Source organism: Borostomias antarcticus (genome assembly GCF_949987555.1).
Source record: "Borostomias antarcticus genome assembly, chromosome: 22".
In the NCBI taxonomy this organism is placed as follows: domain Eukaryota; kingdom Metazoa; phylum Chordata; class Actinopteri; order Stomiiformes; family Stomiidae; genus Borostomias; species Borostomias antarcticus.
The window spans coordinates 10975319-10996814 of NC_140255.1; the positions used below are offsets into that span (position 1 = coordinate 10975319).

Here is a 21496-nt window from a genome sequence, read left to right on the forward strand (position 1 = left end):
TGGGAAGGAAATATACAGCATGTGAGACTTGCGGCTGTATCTCAAGATGTACTTCAGTTGTCTTTTTCATTAGCCTGGTGAGCTTGTACAAAGGCCCACCTGTGGCCATGGCTTGTGAGAGGCTTTCTCACATTATGCAACTGTGCAGTGTGCCAAACAATGTCCCAGCGTTGCTTTGCGTCGTACCCGTTCTCTCACACAGCACTCTCTATGAGACAGCTTGGTATGACTCTTGTTTTCCCTGCTTTTTGTTTATTTTGTCTATTTTTATGTGAAGCACTCTGTGCATGTAAATTCTCTGTTGTAAAGCACTTTGAGCTGCATTTATTTGTATGAAAGGTGTTATACAAATAAAGTTTTATTATTATTATTATTATTATTATTGTTATTATGTTTGCTCTCTATTCCATTCATATTTGCCCAATACAATTATTACTGTAAATCATTTATCCATGTCAATCATTTTATTTCCCATTTCTCTTTCAGGCAGATGATTTCAATTCAGTCTTGCTCGTTGTAATGATTAGCCTATATATTGAAAAACTTTACCCACTCAGCCATCTTAGTTTGGATTTTCATTAGACACTGTCACTTTATCAGTCTTAACTTCTCCCACCCCCTCCTCTCGACTTATCTCTCTGGAGGTCAATATGACTTTGCTGTTGTTCCCTCTGACAAGGGAATTAAACTGTGGACCTAGCTTTCTGCCATTGTAAGTTTGATGATACTGTTCCCCATGGCTTTCTGTGTGAGGTTTCATAAGGCAGATGATCCAAACGGCAGACACTTTATTGTGTGTGTGTGTGTGTGTGTGTGTGTGTGTGTGTGTGTGTGTGTGTGATCCCACGCTGTCCTCTGTCACCACTTCCTGCTGATACAAAGTTTCAGCCCTTCTCTTGATGGCACACTAGCTCTCCAAACCAACACTGTCAGACTGTGAATTGACATGGAGGGCTAAGTGACCATGACAAAGTAGGCTTTGGATTACACTCGCCCCGTGAAGAGTGTCTGTTCCTCATAATATACTATTACTAATGGCTTCTGAACATGTAGTCTGGGGGATAAGCAGCGGCATGGCTGACTGACAGTGGCTGCATGTGTTCTTGCGTTGCTCCATTCTGAGGAGCGCTTAATGGAGGGATCATCACGCACTTTTAGATAAGCGGCCGTATATGATCATCTTTAGCTAAACTGTTACATCATGAATGTTTGCTGTTGAGGAAGTCGAGACGTAGACGCCCAATTAGTTGCCTTAACTGACGGCAGTGACGAGGAGTCACATGCATCAAAGCACCACAGATGCTTTCGTCTTAATGTAATTAGGCTAGCTGTCGTTCATTGGTGTTATAATTCTGAAATAACACTGTAACAACATTGTTTTAACATGTCATTTCAAAATGCTTTATTAATCTGTGAGTGCGTGCACGTGCGTGCGTGCGTGTGTATGCAGTCGTCAGTGACAGGCTCATGTGGAATGGGCCATGGCAGCTCTGCTTATTAGCTGCCTGTATGTCTGTCAAGGGCAGAGGGACATGTCATGTCTAGTATTCCCCCCCGCCCCACTGCAAACACACACACACACACACACACACATATATAATTCTGGCTGTGTGTACGTGTGTGTGGGGTGGGGGGGACTCCCTGGGCAGGCCTCCAGCCCCGCCCCCTCTATTTGTCGTCCATGCCAGGCAGCCTCAGGGTTGTCTGACAGAGGCCAGCTGGGCCACCCTGCCACTGGACAGATGGCTAGATGCAGACACCATGGCACTGTGAAATACAGGGTCACGTACAGAGAGACATGGGTTACAGAGCAGCAGACAGGATGTACCAGACCCCACCACTGGGGTTGCTAGCCACAGTTCGTTTTCCCCATTGCCAAAGAATATTGCTTTGTATACAAAGCAGCTATACTTGGTGTCTCGGTAAAAGTATAGTCCATTCTATTCAGGGGCCCTTCTTAGTGATAGTCGTATTTCACATGATAGTTCAAGTGTAGATTAGTGATGGCTAGGTCATTTGCAGTATGTGTCCAACTGTCAGGTTAAGAAGGGCGACCTGTGTGCAGATGTTACACCATGCACCAATTTTCCCTTAGGAAAAATCCTGAAAAAATGTTACAGGTTACAAGTCAACTGGAACACTGGGAGTATTGTCATTCTATTGCTGAGACATTGAAAACCAAAAAGAGAGAAACATTGTTAGAGTAATACTCCATTAACCAGAGTATGCTGAATCTGAATAAGCATGCTGGTGTGTCACACTGCTTTTGGCAGAGCTCAGCTGACACTGGGACACCTCTCTAGTTAGGGGGGGCCACGTGTCCTAATTACTAATTAATTCTGTATCTTAAAATATCCCTGCTCTGTTGCTGTTATTAGGCATGCCATATGCATGACAAAAAATGTAAATGTTAGCTACCAATAGGGTTCAGAGGCAACAAAGATCTCTGAATAGCATGGGTGTTCTGAAGCCCAGCTCTGAGTGGATTTTCACTCCTGTCCTGTCCCAGTCCCACAAAAACATTTCTGTCCTGTCCCAATCCCTTGACGGAGAAAAAAAATAAATCCTGTCCCGTTCCAATCCTGGAAAAATTACAAGAATGACTCCCGTTACCTTCCCGTTCCCCTTGTAATATTTTAGTGGCGAGGGAGTGTTTAAGAAAAGCAATGTTTTTTATCAGCCGAAAGGCTAGTTTCCATCTGTAGTCCCTGGCAAGGTGTTACAATGGTTTTTGATTTGATGTTCTGGCCAACCTTTTCTAAGATTACTTTACTGTATGTTCTTCTGCCGTTTTTTATTCAGTCACACCATTTGGCCATTAAGTTAAGATGGCACTTGGCAGTAAACATCAGTTCACCTGTGGAAATGCACTTTCGCAGTAGGGCTGCACAATGAATCGTGAATTAATCGAATGCGAATGACCTCCGCAATTAACTAATCGCAAAAGGCCGCAATTAATGTGATTAATAATTTTGCTTTGAATTGAGTGTGCTAGGACGACACGGACGAATCACAGGCGCTTATGCTGTCTGACCAATGTTATGTTATTTTTATTTATAATGCGCCCCCCAACCAACTGATACATCAGCCCGGGGCGCAGCCCGGGTACAAAGAGAGACAAACAAAAACAAAGGACTGCAGAGACACAAAATGAAACTACATTTAAGACACAAGACAAGGACATAAATTATAGATCGTCTGCGACAAAGAGGTGAGTTTGAAGCTGTTCTCTAAAAGAGTCCAGGGTGGTGGCGGACTTGATATTCAGAGGAAGCTTGTTCCATAGCCCAGGTGCCATCACAGAGAATGCACGGTCTCCCTTTGTGACAAGTTTTGACCGTGGGACCTTCAGGGTCATCTGGTTGTCAAATCTGAGCCGGCGACCAGGCCTGAAGCTGGTAGGTTGGTCCAGGAGATCTTTGATGTAAGCTGGGGCGAGACCACTGAGGGCTTTGAAGACATACGTGAGGATCTTGAATTTCACTCTTGAATTTCACTCTTTCACTCTGAATTTCACTGAGAAGACAGATAGCAGTAGGTCAAGACAAGTGTCACAAGTGTCCCGCAAGAAAGGGATCAACGTCCGTGATTTGGGAGCATTTTGGTTATTATATATGAATATTATATATTAAATATTAATCACATTATTAATCGCAATTACCATTTTGAAGCAAATAATCGCAATTATTATCTTTTGTCATAATCGTGCAGCCCTATTTCACAGCAGTGTATACTGTATTGTAGTGCTGCATCATGGCTAACAGGAAAAGGAAGAGTGAGATTGTAATCCTTTTTGAGTCTGGTTTTGTCAGCAGCGAACAGTAGAACCTAGGCTAATGTACACACTAGGCATAACATATAACATTCTCAAGCAACATTCTCCATGGCAGCAATGAGGAAGAAGCAGACGGGAGAGAATGGAAAAATAATAGTGTTAATTTGTATTAGAAATGCACAGTTTTGTATGTAACAAAAGACCTGTTATTAATTATGATTCATGAAAAAAGGTCATCAGCCTCTATTCTGAAGCCCAGCATCTCTGCATGGCTCCTGGATGCTCTGTGTGTGTTCTGAAGCTCTGCATGGCCTGGGCGCTCTGTAGTTCCACATTCTTTGGCCGAGACTGTATTGAGGAGAGTCTTTTGTGCTGTTTATTTAGAGAATTAGAGTATTCAGGGTCCCTCCTATTTTTTACACAGAGATTAGAGCTCCAGGAGTTAAATGCTATGCACATAAAACGAATAACACACATTTCATATATTTGTATTCATGAATAAAATATCACATTTACACTCCTTCATTACGAGAAAGGAATATGCATCATGAATGGGGGACGACATGTTTACTGTTGCACCTGGCTTATTAGAAAGGTGAAGCGCCTGTGTGTGGCTTTTTAGACTTTGTTTTAGGCTGTCCATTCTCTACTTTCTGGGTCTGTTTTCAGCAGTTGCATTATGTAAACAATGGTATATTTAGACTAATGTAAACAATGCTACATTAGACTAACAAACTGCCACATTTATATAATAAAGTCTAGCCTATTACAAATAAGAATAGGCCCTTTGGCATCGCCCTGCTGTCCTGTTGTGTGCTGACCGCTTGCTCTGCTGTGTTTGATCATGGAAGAGTAGCCTGTAGGTAAGTAAAAGGAAAATCCGCCTTCGAAAGCAACTAGGCTAGACATCGTGTGTCACATCACAATGTCCTCATCCATCCAGGATGGCTGTCAGTCATCGTCGATGGACGGTACCATCACCCCATCACACAATCCTCGCAACCAACGATTCTGTAATGCTGTGTTCACACCGGGCGCGGCGAGAAAATTTGCGCCACCCAGTTCGCCCAATCTCGCCACGGGATCAATGGGTCGCCGCGCGAATCCGCCACAGAAAGTTCAATAAATTGAACTTTTGCGAATGTCGCCGCGTGGCGAATCCTGGCCGCCGAGTTCTGAGATTCGCGCCGCCCGTGCCGCCCGCCGCCCAGTTCGCGCAAATTGTTTTGACTTTCTATGTAAACTCGCCGCGCCGCAGGAAAAATTAGTGCCCGGTGTAAACACAGCATTAGACTGTAACAATGTCAGTGGCTTGGCTATATCTGTAGTACCCTAAGTAGGCGACAGAGATGAAGGCATGCTGGGAGGTTGTTGGTAATGCCGGCTGTAATTGCAGCCCCTATTTAGTCTTGTGTTGGTCACCTTTAAAAAGCCTGACAGTGGGTTGTTTTGGCCCTGCTCTGCGAGGTGGCTGTCATAGATAGTGGTCTGCGATGGGCAGGGGTGGGCGTACAGAGGCAAAGACAGCCATTCAGTACTGCTGGCATTGGATGAAATGGCCTTTTGTATGCATGTGTGCATGGCTAAATACTTGATAAAGTCAGAGAGGAGCGCAGACTGTGCTGGACCAGAGACAGTTTAGAAACAATGACTGGCGGCTCTGTTGTGTTTATGAACTTTTGGGATTAAATGAATTCATCTCATTGATGTGGCTGACACCTCAGTCTCTTTTGTTTTAGGGAAAGTTGAAGAAGCTTGCTAATGAAGTCTCCACTGAATTTGTGTTGATCATATTCTGTCTTCAACAGGAGTACAAGAGTTTGTTGTGTCAGATTTACATTGAATACCAAAACATAAACGTGCATGTTATGAGTCATGGGGTAATGTCCTATACAGTATGATATGGGAAAATATTCTACAGTATGATATAGCCTAAGCCTCTCCTCGCCTATGATGACAAACTAATTTAAAATGCATGGCTCGTTGGGCATGCAGTATTTCAGACTGGAAAGTGTTGCATACTGCTTAGTCAAATGAAACTATCTATTATTGAATTCACAAGACCAATTTAATACCTTATGAACATAAACACACTATTTGAACAGCCATATGATGTAATGATAATGACTGCCAGATTTATTTTTTAAATCAAATCAAATAGTGATTTGTGATAGTCAAATTGAATAGTGGATTTGGAGGATCATTACACCCCTAATCTAGAGGCATTTCCCCTCTAGCTAAAGCCAAAGACTGTGATGCTGGAAGAGAGGTGATAAATAAGGCTAGGCTTTACAGCTGATAACTTATTCCCACTGCCTCCACCTATCCTGAGAAAGTCTCCTGAAGCAATTATGAGGAATGATTAATGAGCGTCTGAGGCTAATTTACTCCAGGATGAACAATCTCATGCTCAATGGGAAAATAAATGGTATTAGGTAGGGCACTAAGGGTAGGTACACAAATCATGACTGTCAAATTGTAACAGTAGATCATACTGCAACATCCTGTGCATTTATACATTTTTGCAAAAATTTAAGTCATAAACCAACATTCAAAGTCATCAACTTTTCATTTGACATATGCTTTGAGTTTTTATTTTTTATTTTTTATTCACAGTCTTTTTGTACCTTGAGTTATGAGTCATATAGTCTACCAGGTCTAGCCCTTGGATAGACGGCAAGTTGAGTGTGGTCCACTGACTACATAATATGGACATGGTGCATAATGTTAGTTTATAGATCATATTATTATATGCACACTGTAACTTTATGCACCATGTCCAAGGCCCCCGTCTCATTAAGAATGTGCATTCTGGCCCCAATATATGATCAATAGAACAATAGATTGGTCAAACTGACCCATGGTTTCTCATATCATTAGAATCTGCAGTACATTTTCTAAGTTTATTAGTATTATTGAAAATACATTTTCCAATTAAAAATAATTAGAAGTGTGTGTATGTGTGTGAGTTCATCCCATGCTCCTGGGAGCTTCGGGGCGAAGGGATTATTGGATAGCTTTTACTGCAGGGTCACTGAATTCTGTCCCTGTCTTTTCTCCTGTGACAGGGGGGGTCTTAGCAATGCAGTGAATTATATAGCAGGTTAATTACTTCCATCCATCTCAACGGTTGAAAAAAAATTAAATATCCTTAACTTTTGTATTAACTAGAATGCCCTCTTTAATTTCTGTCTATCTAGAGTAGCGTGTGACCATTCTGAATTGCAGTCAAAAATCGTCAATGAAGTGCGTTCTATTGTATCTATGGGCAACTGTAACATAACTTTCAAAGACCAGCCCTCTCTCCAGAGAATGTTCACATTCTCATCTTTTTTTGCAATTAAAATTTTTATTGTTTCCAGTTTTTCTGCAAGTCTCTTTGCATTTTTACAACACATCTTTATAAAGCAGAACTAAAGAAAGGAAAAGAAAATCATAATATTGATAATAAAATGTATAGGCAATTAGGCATTCCAAGATCCTTTCCCATGTGAGCCTGACACCCTTGTAATTCAGGGATTGGTGCTTTCTAAGCATATAATAGAACCTAGACATCCCCACTGGAAGCTTCCAATTTGATCTCAATAACTCCTGAATATAACACCTCTCCTTCTCTGACTGATAATACTGGCATACTGGTCTTGAATAAAAAATCTCTGGAACTCTCCCCTATCCCATGTACCCTATACACATTCTGATAAAATTATTTTAAAAAGTTATTGATTTCCTTGTTGACTGTCACAATCTCCCCTCTGTCATTCGGTGTCCCTGTGATCAAGATTTGAGCCTGTTGTTTCACTCTCTGTGCCAATAACTTTCCTGCCTTTTCTCCTTGTTGATAGTATTTCTGTCTGCATCTATACAATGACAATTCTGCTCTTTTCTGCATTATAGAATTCAGTTCAAACTTCATTCTGCTTAGATTAGTATGTATAGTTTTGTCCCCACTGTCCACATATTTATTTTCAAGGTCTTTATTTCAATTTACAATTTTGAGAGTTGACTAGATGCTTGCCTTTTCGTTAAAGAAGAGTGCTGTATCAATCTACCCCTTAGATATGCCTTAAAAGACCATACCAGTCTAAATATGATTTGATCTCCTAGTCACCCAATGTATATATCATTACCACAGTCACTTTTCCGAAGCAAAGCTCACGTTAAAAGATATTTGCATTTTCACATTTTACTTACATTTCAAAAGTTGAACGTGATGTCTTTAAAACTTATTCTAAAATTGTTCTGTGGTGGCGCTGACAAACTCGCCCCAGTTTGTTTCAAATAATTTCCAGTAGTTATTTTCGTTTTAACCCTCTTGAGGGTTGAGGTGTGTGGTGCCCGATCGCTGAACACCACACCCCTCATCCTCTTCCATTAGGTAGCCTACTTATTACCCTAGTAGATGGGCATATCAGATATTTAACTGTAAAGAACAATGCCTCATTCAGTACCCAATAAATAGTCTGTTACCCCATTTACACTTGCTAGCTATTAAAATCACATACCTTCATGTATTTCTATTTTAAAACCTGGTAGATTGCTTCACAGGTTTCAGGAACCAGTTTCTGAACTGGTAAGGCTTTTGAATCTTTCCCCTGTTAATATTAACAAGCACACAGCACACACGTTTAAGCTCTTTATTCAAAATCCCTGCGCTTATCAAACCATAAAACATATAATACACTAACTGAAAAATGTTGTAACGTTAATGTAACTAAACCTTTAGCTTACCTGTTGCCAAGAAGCACAGTAATTATCGACGTTCGCCTACGGAGATACAATTGCGTTAGTTTGTTGTTTTGTCTCTGGATGAGTGGACTGACTAGTTCCTTCAACTCGTGGAGCTGATCAGGAAAGAGCCAAGCAAAATATTTTACATTGGATATTTCATTTATCTCTAGCTCTCGAGACAAGTTCTTGACTGTTGCTGTTGGATCCATGCATGCTGTCAGCCATTTTGTGCAGTTTTTCCTTATCTATTGCCTAAGCCTCTACTGTTCTACAACACACGGAGCCAGGGCTGATAATGACAGTGCTAATTAAATGTATCAGACCTCTTCAATTTACACAATTTAGTAGACATTCTCAGAGATTACCGTGTATGCTGAGTAGGGATGTGCGTGACTAGTCGTTTAAACGACTAAATGGCGCAGCTTTTGCTATATAATAGAATAAGTTAAAAATATTTATGAAAAGACTTAAATAATTAGTCACCTCATTCATTCATCTGTGCAATCCCTATTGTTTATGCTGCGTTCCTTTTGTATGGGAGCTGCGGATTTGGCGCCTATACGCCTAATACGTAGCCTATCGTCTGACATCCGCGGTCTTTAATATTATAGTAATTTAACTTATGCTATTCAATGATCAGGGGTGCACGGCACATTGCCACTAAATTGTGCTCATATTAATTAATGTAGCCTAATCATTTGGTTTGTGAAAGTCAAGACGTGACGGAAATCTGTGCAACAATGGGCTATGACTAGATTCCAAGAGGCGCGCTCGCTTTCACAGGCTAATTGCCCAGTTGAACTCTGAAGGAGGCAGACCATTAAATTCCCAAAACATAGGTTTATGTATACTAGTATACATCCAAGCAACTGTCATAAAGTACCCCGTGTTTTAAATAGCCAAACCAGACTTGGAGCGAGATGCGCAACGAGTGAAAATTGGCTTCTGCTGAATGTTGGTTAGAAAGATAGAGGAACTTTATTGCAGACACGCAGGTCCATATAAAATTATATATAACACTTTCATTAATGTACAATTCGTCTAGGCTATTTTTTGCATGGTAGGCTATTATTTCTTTCACTTTATTATTTGCATCATTCTTTGTGGACAATGTTTGAATAAATTTTCCTTCGAACGTTATTGCCCTCTGACATCCGCGGTCTTTATGTGAAATCTAGTTTTAGCCTACTAAAACTAGATTTCAGGCCACTAAATCAAATTCCCACAACCTTGGACTAGATTACTGATTATGAATGGATGGCTAGAACAAAATAAGACTGGACATTTTATATAAGTTAATTAACATTGAGGTAGATTGTTGAGGTGAGACTGGAAGTGTTCCACTGAATCAAGTGTTTCAAATTAACAGTAGATTCAGCAAGTTTCAAAAGCACTTGTGTGCCAGTTTCAAAAGTACTTTATTATAGTAGCCTGCCTCAGAAGGTCCTCTGCAGGTCCAGCCCCATACTCATGACCTTTCTGTCACCTTCTCCACATTCACAGTATCATTACAGAGACATTATCTTGAGAAAACCTGCACTCTCTGGTAAGTGTTCTTGGATAAGCACACTAGCACAGCTATGTTCTCCATCTCTGTTGTTAAGGGAAGTGGAGATTACATTTGGAAAATAACTCGGCTCTGTAGAACCAGAGGTATCTGAATTATTGGAGACAATAGTTCTAAACTCAAGGTTTGGCGCTTGTGCTGAGAGTTGGCAGTGTCTTGCCAAAAAGCATTAGGAATGCTGGCTTCTGCACCTGCACCCTCTTACTCCCTCCCTCTCTCCCTCCCTGTCGTCTTCCCTTTCTCACACTGCACTACGCTGTGTTACTTTATCCTGGAAGATCTTACTTTTTACTCTTTTATCAGATCACTTCTCTGGCTCGCCCTGTCTGAGCTTCCTGTGGCAATGATAGCAGAGATGTTTGATGTAAACTTTTTGTGAGCAGGAAAATGGCCCCTCGAGTTTCTCTCCGGCCAGGCGTATAACCTGACCGGCTTCGTGTTTTCTCTCTGGGCTGCTGGCTGCTTAATTTCAGGTTAATTGCTGGTGCACTATCTCTGCTCTCCTCCGCTCAGATGATCCCAGGGGGGACACAGGGAGGTAATTGATTTGGGAGGAACCAGGGTGCTTCTGTTGCTCTTTCAGGATCTCATGTATGTACTCAACTCCAAATGAAAGCAATCAGCCCTCCATCTGGGAATGCCTAAACCCTGTATTAAGTCCTATTAGGGGGACTTGAAAATAATTGTTTTTCATACATTCTTCTTCCACACAATGCATTAGATGAGTCATACACTTGCACAATGGTGTCTTGATAGTTTGGTAGTGACCGAATAATACCAGCTGTAGTGAATGACAGGTTAGCCTACACCAGGGACAGTCAGTTAGATTTAGACTTAAATAAAATATCAACATGTGGCGGGTCAAGGCTTTGATGGGAACAGTGTCCGGTTCTAGACTGGCAGAAATACAGTATTAGTTCAATCAATCAATCAAAGCTTTATTTGTAAAGCGCATTTCATACCCAGAGGCAACACAATGCGCTTTACAGAGAACAAGGGAGGTGGGCAAAAAAACAGTAATCACCCGGGGGCCAGATAAGTGAGCAGTAAAAATTCTTCCCTGACCCCTCTCAACAAGGCGATCGAGCAAGCTCTTGGAGTATGTTTGTCTACCGGCTAAGAACATTTATAAAGCAATACATTACATTAAATTACATTTCAGAGTAAGAGAGGCTAAAAAAGCATCATAGGAGAGACATGGCAAATACTGGTGTGTGTTTGCTATGGCCCAGGCCTAAAGCCAGAAGTGGGCTGGTGTATGTACGTGTGTGTGTGTGTTAACTAAGTGCTACGACATCCACAGCAGACACAGGGGTATCTATCGGACTCAGGGAGGTCTGCTGGTGACAGTGGGGCATCCACTGGCCCATGGATGATCAAGCAGAGGGTGCTTGGTAGTGCTGCTGTATTATCAGCCTCTAGCATGTTGGGCAACTCCATTAGCCTACATTTTAAAAGGTATGGTAACAACGCCATCATATAGCTAAACAGCTAAACAATCTAAATGCAGTAAAACTAGGCTATACATTGCGGATCACTTGATAATCTATTACTTTCAACCAGTGGTGGCTGGAAATTGAAAATTTTGACGAGCATGGGACACAAAACGTAGGTTGGAATCTAGGGGTCCTCCCCCAGAAAATGCCATAATAACGCATGGATATTAGCTAATAGGGAGCAGGGCATTGCCTGATATAGTCACCCATCAAATTTAGCTACAGTATTTTAGCCTTTCATAAAAATAAATATGACTGTCACATGATTATCCTTGTGCTCTGTCCTGTCCTGTTCTCATCACTCACTAGAACACCCGTAGGCTTACATCACCTCTTCAGCGCCTCCTCTGCCCTGCCCTCTCAATGAAAACAAGTCCATGCCTTTTCTCTTACTTGTGAATCTGTTCTTGCACATTGCAAACAAAACATTCAGCAGTGTGAAAACAAAATGCATGGAGGAACGAGTGTAGCTGGTGAATGTCTATCATGTTGAAAAGTTCTAGCAATGGCCCAAAATCAACCCCTGTGGCCAGACTAGCAGCCTACAGCGAGCCTGCTTTCCTTTCTTTTAGACATTTTGTCAGCAAGCTTTCCAGCTATTTAGAAAGACCATGCCCCTGGAGCAAAAACAAGTCATCTAAGTTAACCTACCTGATACACATAGGTCATGCAAGCACTACTTTAGCTCTCAGCTGAGTATGGGAAAAGACTGAATTTGTGTGTTCACTGCCCGAGTGCCCTGCTCTGAGTAGGCAAAGTATAATCATATTGTTGCAACGACCACTTATCCTCCCTCCAGTTTTGTTTGTTTGTCATGGAAATTCCCCCATTACATATTGTCTTTCAGAATAAAAGTCTCACAGAAATGTATGCAAGACACATTTTGTGATTAAAAAAAGATCAATTTATTAACCACTCAGTTTTTATTTGTGAACTGTTTGCAAGCCTAATTAAAAGTGCCTATTGGCAATCACTGGCTTACACATTTAAATTTCTTCATGCACACATAATAACATGAGTCAACATCTCTGTCTTAAATATTTTCTGTGTGCTGCTGACAGTGCTTGGGAACGAGGGAGAGGTTGTTTAAGGTAGTGTAGCAGCAGCAGCCTCGGTGCATCCCCACCCCCACGGCGACGTTGCCCTCGTTATCCTAACAGCACTTGGCAGGTCCCTGAAGGTTAGCTGTCAGCTCCACACCATGGCTCCCTGCTGCCTAGCCTGCTACCCTGCATGCCCTGCCCTCCTCCAGCCCCCCCTGCACCCCCACTGGTGAGGCCCACTAGGTGAACACTCAGCGTAATGCTCCATTACACTGTCAGATGGGACATTCACACCTTATGACTCGTATGGTGGAGACATCGCTCCGCTCTCATGTGGGAGGACGTGTCGTGACATGCATTCAGAGAGGGGGTGCTTCATTTCCATACAGCTCCGTTGGCTGCCTGACCTACAGCGGGCATAAGCACTAAGGACTTCATTTACTAAACACCCTGAATTGCGTGTTCTTTCTAGCAGATTGCCCGCATTATTAATTTACTTATTGCAGGTGATCAACGAGTAATTGCGCGAATGACGTCAGATGCACACAACCGTATTTAAATGAGGGTTGTGTGTGTTTTAAATTGATTACAACCATCGAGAGTTTGAATGGAAACATGTCCATACTGCATAAGATGGCATTCAGTTGCACGGACAGCACACCTGAAAAACTGGACTGGGAGATCGCAGTGGCAATAGGTAGTGCACTTCGTTAATGCCTAGCTAGGTTGCTATCAAAATCAGGTCTGGCAATCATTTTGGTAGCTAGGGCTCATTGTTTGTTCCCAAGGAATAACAGGTCATATCCAGGGGTGGAAACTATATAAAAATATAACGGAAAGGTTGAACCCAGAGATCGGCTTTCTTTACCTTTCTGTGTGAAATATTGCGCCAATTATTACTGCCTTGAAATGCTAGTTCCATTGCATAGCGGTCTGTTGGTTACATTACGGTTTCTCCTCAAGAAAAATTGAAATATTCAATGTAAAATTTGAGTTCTATCCGTCCTGTAGCCTACCACTCTGGTTTATCATTACCACTTTTGCAACCCGCAGTTGCACAGCAAAGGTAGGCTACACTTCGTTCATGGCTAGCTAGCCTGGTCAGGAGTACTAGTTTTGGTTGCTAGGGCTCATTGTTCGTCGCTTTGAAACTCCATAGTAACGTGATAGTTTTATGAACTACCTTCAGTTCAGTAAAATCTATATTAAGACACTGAAATAGTCAGTATTTATCCCATACATGTTTCCCAATGATGTAACCGTATAAAAGCAATAACTCCCTTGAGGGTTGTGGTATATGGCCAATATACCACGGGTTGTGCAGGTCGACAGCACTCGGCTGTGCCTCGTTCCTATGACTGCAGCATGGTGCTGTTGTTTTCATAATACTGTTTCCTCCTCCACTTGAATTGTTTATTGCTTGCTCACTCTGAGTAATGATTGTCCTCTCTGGGGGCTGCATCTTGTATTGGCTCTTCTCTGACGGGAAGCTGTCCCGTCCAGAGGTCATTGATTGATACTGGACTGGCTTCAAAATTCATAGCAGGTTCTGTGGGATGATGCACAGTCACACACTCTGCTGCCCTGCATGGGCTGCATCCTGAATAAACCAGTTGCATGCACAGATGATACCTTTGTATCAGTCCAGTGTCTAGTCAGGCCTGCTGTTAGAGGGCGTCTGCGCTGGCAGACTGGATGGCCCTGCATAAATGGCTCTTCACTGCTTCCCTCTGAAGATGAGTGAGATGTGTATGTGTGAGTTTATGTAACAGCTTACATAATGCTAATGAGCCCCTGGCAAATGATAATGCCGTTTCCTCGTTTCCAGGAAGTCGTTTGCATGCAGCACACCGGGGATAGGACAGCCCTCTTCCCGTCGTGCGTTTTCCACCCTATTCGACACCAGTATTCGCATGGGTATGCTAATCTGCGTTCATGAATAACTGTAGCTGCCAGTCAGTCCTCTGGTGACAGGTATCAGATTGACGCTGAACTGCACAGCCGGTAGTACATGTGTCACAGCCGTGTTTGATGGCTGTCATGTTGCCTTCTTTGCTCCGACTGAGGTTTTTTCCAGACGAGCCTCACTCCAGTCTATAATTCTCCTGTCTGCCATCTGATTAATATTGTGGCCCAGTTGTGCTTCACTAATCACATGTAGGGTTGGAATTAACAGGGATTTACTGGGAATTAATTAAACAAAGAATTTAACTAATTTATTCCCATTAATTCCCATAAATTCCCAGTTTATTCCCATTAATTCCCATAAATTTGCAGTGGGAATTTTGGGAAGTTTGTGAATACTCTTGGAATTTCACAACCCTAATCGCATCAGAATTTGTTCATTTCCATGTAGTTTCCAATGTACTAGGAATTTGCTTTTGGTCATGGTGCATAACATGGAGACAACACTGGACAGGGTGCATGAGACAGGACAGTGCAAAGACAGGATAAGCTACGCCTGTATAGCTTGAAGAAAGGCCCGCCTCTGTCCCCCTCCCTCAAATGTCTCTACATATCTCTGCCTGTGTTCAGACCGCCGCCTCCCGGCACCTGGCGTCTGATAATGAGCAACGTCGGCCCCGTGACCCAGTTACCGACACACAGATGGAACGGCAACAACAACCAGGCGTTCTGGAGCTTTCCGGCTACTTTTAATTATGTTTTAATTGAGCACCCTCTCCATTCCTCCTATCCCCAGCCCCTGTGTGGTGAATAGGCCACTCTCTGACTCGTGTTAAAAGATTAATCCCCCATCAGCTTTGTTTGTTTTGTTGTGCCCCCCCACCACTGTAGGTAGCCTTTGTATCTCATTCCCTGGGCCATTGTTACCGAGTTCCCTCTCACCACTCCCGGACACATTCTAGTAGATTCGCCGAGCCCGATAGCATTGTTCCAGAGATGGAAAAAAAACCAACAAACACACACAACAACAACAACAAGCAAGAAACTGACAGGAACATTTCAAGGAACTCCCGTCCAGAGGTCATTGTTTGATACTGGACTGGGTTCACAATTCATAGCAGGTCCTGTGGGAGGATGCACAATCACACACTCTGCTGCCCTGCACACACTTACATGCGCCCTATTGCTAAGGAGTCAGAGGTACATTGAGCCTCTGTCATTGTCCCCCGCCAGATGAAATCTGAAGGGACGTTGGATCGACCCCTGTACGTACATGCACCAGCCTCTAGGGGGTGTGCTCAGAGGCTGGTGCTCTTACATAAAGAGTCTGTGTGTGAACTTCACTTGATATGGGCGCAGGTTCAGAGTAGAAATGTGTTACATACATACCCCCTGCTCGCAGAACCCTATACGGTTTTTGAGCCGGCTGCCATAGAGAATGAATGTAGGAATTTATTACACTCTTGAGCCTTAGTCCCAACTGATTGCGGGCGGTTATTCTCCGTGCTTATAACGACACTAATCGACTCTCAACTGCTAGCTAGATTCAAAGGCTAGCTAGATTCTGTAGGCTGAGAGGAATCCATTGATGTCCACCTCTTGACATTTGGTCTATTTTACTGACCGCTAGATCGAAGATAGAAGACGACCAATTTCATTCACCAACTGTCCATGACGATGAGCTGCATCAGGGGTGTGGGACGCCAGGTTCACCGTGTTATGGGTTGTGTTGTAACGTGGAGGCCTCTGCTATGCAAACCCATGCAAAAGCCTGCAGTTCGACTGGGTGTCACCAAAGGAAATGGACGTGGTTGAGTGTAACCTGTAGGGCTGTCAAATAAATACTCAAACTTCGACTAGTCAGCGACTTTGGGGGAAAAAATCCATAATCGATCTTCAAAATGTAGATTCAATTAGTAGGCTACCGCAAAGCAGCACGCGTCACAGAGCCTCCCGAGTCCCACCCATTTTCTTACCATGCCAAAACACGTTACGTTAGTATTCAATCTTTTCAACATGGCCAAAAAGCAGCAAAACCACTGTATCTACAGTATCTATTTATCTATCTAGGTGGGGAGGAAATACCTTCTTTAAAATCTGAGTGCGTCTTCTCGGCAGCTGGCAGGCAACATTGTAAACAAGCAGTGAATCTGATCAAGTGGACCAGCACTAGAGGCTATTCCTCTGGTTTTGTTTTCAGTTGGCTAGGATATAGGCCTGATTAAAGGACCCTGTTTGCACTAAATGTCACGCATGTTGACTGGATATTAATGTTACTTGAATCCTGTGAACACAGACAGACACGGAGGTTCCGTTGGTGCTTGTTTATCAATAGGTGGAGAGCGCCCTCTTGTGGTTAGAAGTGGTTTCATTGATGCATAATCTTCTATGCAAAATTATATAATACCAACAATCAAATATATTCTATTTTCAGAAAACATTTAAGAGATAAAGTTGAATATAATTTCTGAGCTCATTTGACAGCCTTAGTAACCTACACATCAGACCGCCCGGCAACAGCAAGCCAACGATATATTGGAAAGCCAGCGCAGCCTGGGGCGTGTCAGCGAGGGGTGTGGAGAATGGATTTGATAGCTGCTCTCTTGGCTGGTTTAACACCAGTGTGATGAGGCGTGTTAATAGAAAACCAGATTGATATAGGAATTTATTATCGATCACGCGGAGGGACCCTGGGGAGGCAGGTGACCCTGGCCGACGCCTCTGCCCCCTGGGCTGGGGAGGAGAGGCTTTTCCACGGAGAGGACCACTTAACGAGGACTTCAGGACCCATATTGTTCTGTTCTGATTGCATGTGTCACGCTCCATGGCGCCCTCGGTCCCGCTCGCTCTGATTGAGCTGGAGAAGTAGATAGTGTAGGTCGTATATTGACTGCAAGAGCGTATCACAGAGAGTGATCTCACACACACACACACACACACACACACACACACACACACACGGCATTTAGATGTGGAGGTGATCCATTACGTTTGACTTTTGCTCAATTGGCAGTTATTATGCTGATGGCCCTGGGGTTATAGTCCGCAGTGTAAAACCACTCAGTGAAAATAATAGAAATCAGTGAATCAGACCTCACTGTGAACTGACTCACTGAATCAGACTTCACTGTGAACCGACTTACTGAATCAGACCTCACTGTCAACCAGCTCACTGAACCAGACCTCACTGTGAACTGACTCACTGAATCAGACCTCACTGTGAACTGACTCACTGAACCAGACCTCACTGTGAACTAACTCACTGAACCAGACCTCACTGTGAACTGACTCACTGAACCAGACCTCACTGTGAACTGACTCACTGAACCAGACCTCACTGTGAACTGACTCACTGAACCAGACCTCACTGTGAACTGACTCACTGAACCAGCCCTCACTGTGAACTGACTCACTGAACCAGCCCTCACTGTGAACTGACTCACTGATGTGGAACACAAGCTCCTCTGGATGGGAGGCAAGACAAGGAGAGAGCAGTAGATTGACTTTAGATTCACCAAGGTGGGAGACTGGGGGTTTAGATTCACCAGTATAGTGGGAAGCTAGGGGTTAAGGTTCACCAGTATGGTGTGAGGTCTGGGTAGATTCACCAGTATAGTGGGGAGCTAGGGGTTTAGGTTCACCAGTATGGTGTGAGGTCTGGGTAGATTCACCAGTATAGTGGGGAGCTAGGGGTTTAGGTTCACCAGTATGGTGTGAGGCCTGGGTAGATTCACCAGTATGGTGGGTGACTGGTGGTTTAGATTCACCAGTCAATGTCAATGTCATTTTATTTATATAGCAACATTCATACAAATTAATGTAGCACCTAGTGCTTTACATAAAAGGATAAAAACATAAATCATATAAACACAGTGAGAACAAATACAAACTATAAAAACAGAGTGTTAATTTGCACACTTGAACACTTAGATATTAAAACAAGTAAAGCTACATGGTAAAAGCAATATTAAAAAGTATGTTTTAAGATCTCTCAAAGTTACCAGGGTCTCAGACATTCTCAGGTCCTCTGGCAGGGTGTTCCAAAGGCAGGGGGCATACGAACAGAAGGCTGCTTCCCCATGCCTCTTAGTCCTGGATCTAGAAACCATTAAAAGCTCAGTGCCAGAGGACCTGAGGGACCTACTGGGTGTATACTTTAAAAGCATATCTGACGTGTATTTAGGTGCTTTTACGACGACAAATAAAATAATCTTAAAATCTATTCTAAAACTGACAGGTAACCAGTGCAGTGATTTTAAAACTGGTGTGATGTGAGCGCTCCTTCTGGTCTTTGTAAGAACACGTGCTACAGCATTTTGAATCAGTTGGAGTTGACTTATCGCTTTTTTTGGTAGGCCAGACAGGAGAGCGTTACAAGAGCCCAGCCTGCTAGTAATAAAAGCACAAAAGGTTTCACCTTAGCAATGTATCTTAGGTGATGAAATTAGGTCCTTGTCACATTCTTTATATGGGCCTCAAAGCTAAGATCAGAGTCCAGCACGACACCTACGTTTCTTGCTTGGCATTTCGTATTCAGTGACAGTGTTTTTGAGTGCTCCGATAGTCTCTCTCTTTCACCTTTTTCACCAATGATCAATATTTCAGGTTTGTCCTGGTTTAACTGGATGAGGTTCTGTGATATCCACACATTTATGTCAGTAATACATTCTGTCAAATGGTCAACTGAGCTGTAGTTGAGGTTGTCACAGAAATGTAGAGCTTGGTGTTATCAGCATAGCTATGGTAGCTAATGTTTTTGTGCATGGCTGGAAGCCAGCGCACCTAGTATAGCGTTTGTCGGGTTATCACTCCCTCCCTCCCTCCCTCCCTCCCTCCCTCCCTCCCTCCCTCCCTCCCTCCCTTACTCTGTTACTCCTGACAATTTGGCCTGCATTTCTCTGTTGGCACCACAAGAGACAGTAGTCCCAGCACACCAAAATCAAGAAGCACACCAGCATCAAACCACTGATCTCCACTGCACAAGTAGAGTAATGGTCAGAGCATTGGACTCCCACCCTGGAGACCGGGGTTCAAGACCCGGTGGGGATAACTTGGGACTCTATAATATGGGACTCTACCCCAAACCTCCACATGTTCATCCTTTCACTCCAACCTTTACCCCTTGCCTTATAGGTCAGATCCTGTCCCAACCCCAACCCTTATTCTAACCCCAACCCACACTAGGGACTGGAAGAAGGACACTAAAACCAACCCGCCGATCTCCACTGCACAAGTAGGGTAGTGGTCAGAGCATTGGACTCCCACCCGGGAGACCGGGGTTCAAGACCCGGTGGGGATGACTTTGTTATCATCGCTACCATTAATGTTATGGAAGCAGCTGCTAGTTGTTGTGAGCTCATGAGCTAACTGGCTATCCCACATTTATTGTGCTGGATTACAATTGGAAGCATTGGACCTGATGTGTCCATGCGACAAGACCTACCTTAATTTATCAGACATTATTTCATGTCATTTCAATTCACAGCTATTTCAGTAGCATTACTAACTTCCGTCTTACCAGTCCTGAAAAGAAACAAGCCAGCCACGCACATAAGCCAGGCTTGACCTGGCCTGGTTCCTTCTTATGACATCACGTAGGGGTAACATGTACAGACTGAAAAGTAAAGGCCCTAGAACTGATCCGTGTGGGACCCCACATGTCATCTCATTATTCTTTGAGCTGTGGTCACCAAGGGTGAGGAAAAACTCTCGACCAGTATGGTGGGAGACTGGGGGAGATTCACCAGTATGGTGGGAGACTGGGGTAGATTCACCAGTATGGTGGGAGACTGGGGTAGATTCACCAGTATGGTGGGAGACTAGGGGAGATTCACCAGTATGGTGGGAGACTGGGGTAGATTCACCAGTATGGTGTGAGACTAGGGGAGATTGACCAGTATGGTGGGAGACTGGGGTAGATTCACCAGTATGGTGGGAGACTGGGGGAGATTCACCAGTATGGTGGGAGACTGGGGGAGATTCACCAGTATGGTGGGAGACTGGGGGTCCGGCAGAGAGAGGCCCTTTTAATGATGCTGTCATTCACCTCTGCAGACCTCCAGTGACAGGTGCCTGCACGCTGTCCTTCGGCACGATACACAACTGCCTACACACACACACACACACACACACACACACACCTGTCCCATTGCTCCCTGCGCAGGGGTCCCCTCCATACATACACACACACACACACACGCGCACACACACACACACACACACACACACACGCACACACCCCTTTCTCACCACCGCGCAAGTGTGCATGCATTTTGTGGCTCATCAGAATTCAGGTGGTCCTGCAGCAGTGATACACTGGTATGTGAGTCATAGACTTCATGGAAAAACAGAAGTTATGAATCAGTTTTATTAGCACCTGGACAGCTTCGAGAGAAACTCTTAGTTGTTGTTGTTCAACCAGCCCAAGTTCTCCCACGCAACCCTGGCTCCCTGTAGCACCTCGCATCCAGTTTAAAATTCTGGTACTAGCCTACAGGGCAATGAAAGGAACAGCTCCCTCCTACCTCCAACTCTGTTGAGGATACAGCCTGTGTTGTTAAGACCAGCGTGGGTGATCTGTGGTGCGATCTGCTGCCATGTGTGATCTCACGTACACACACACACACACACACACACACACACACACACACACACACACACACACACACACACACACAGAGAGTAATGGCTTCCAATTGCCTGATTGCCTTTCTGTTTTTGTCCAATGTCACCCTTATTTCCTGCTCTCTTTCCCGGGCTCTCTCCCTCCCCACTCTCTCTCTCCCTCCCTCCCTCCCTCTCTAACTCTCCCTCTCTCTCCCTCCAGCGGTCTACAACTACGACGCCCGTGGCGACGAGGAGCTCTCGCTGCAGATCGGGGACACGGTGCACATACTGGAGACGTACGAAGGTGAGCGCCGCCCGCTTACTGACGACGGCCCGATCGGCGCCGAAAGGCTGCCGCTCTACTCCGTCACGTGGG

General features: G+C 43.8%; 1 protein-coding gene across 1 annotated transcript in view; it reads left to right on the forward strand.

The window, feature by feature from the left end:
• Window positions 1–21496, forward strand: part of dock1 (dedicator of cytokinesis 1) — a 246792-nt gene that overhangs the window by 5941 nt on the left and 219355 nt on the right. Inside the window, exon 2 of the mRNA XM_084456190.1 lies at window positions 21341–21424. Within this exon, the coding sequence (XP_084312316.1) occupies window positions 21341–21424 (84 nt within the window). The remainder of the gene's footprint in view (window positions 1–21340; window positions 21425–21496) is intronic.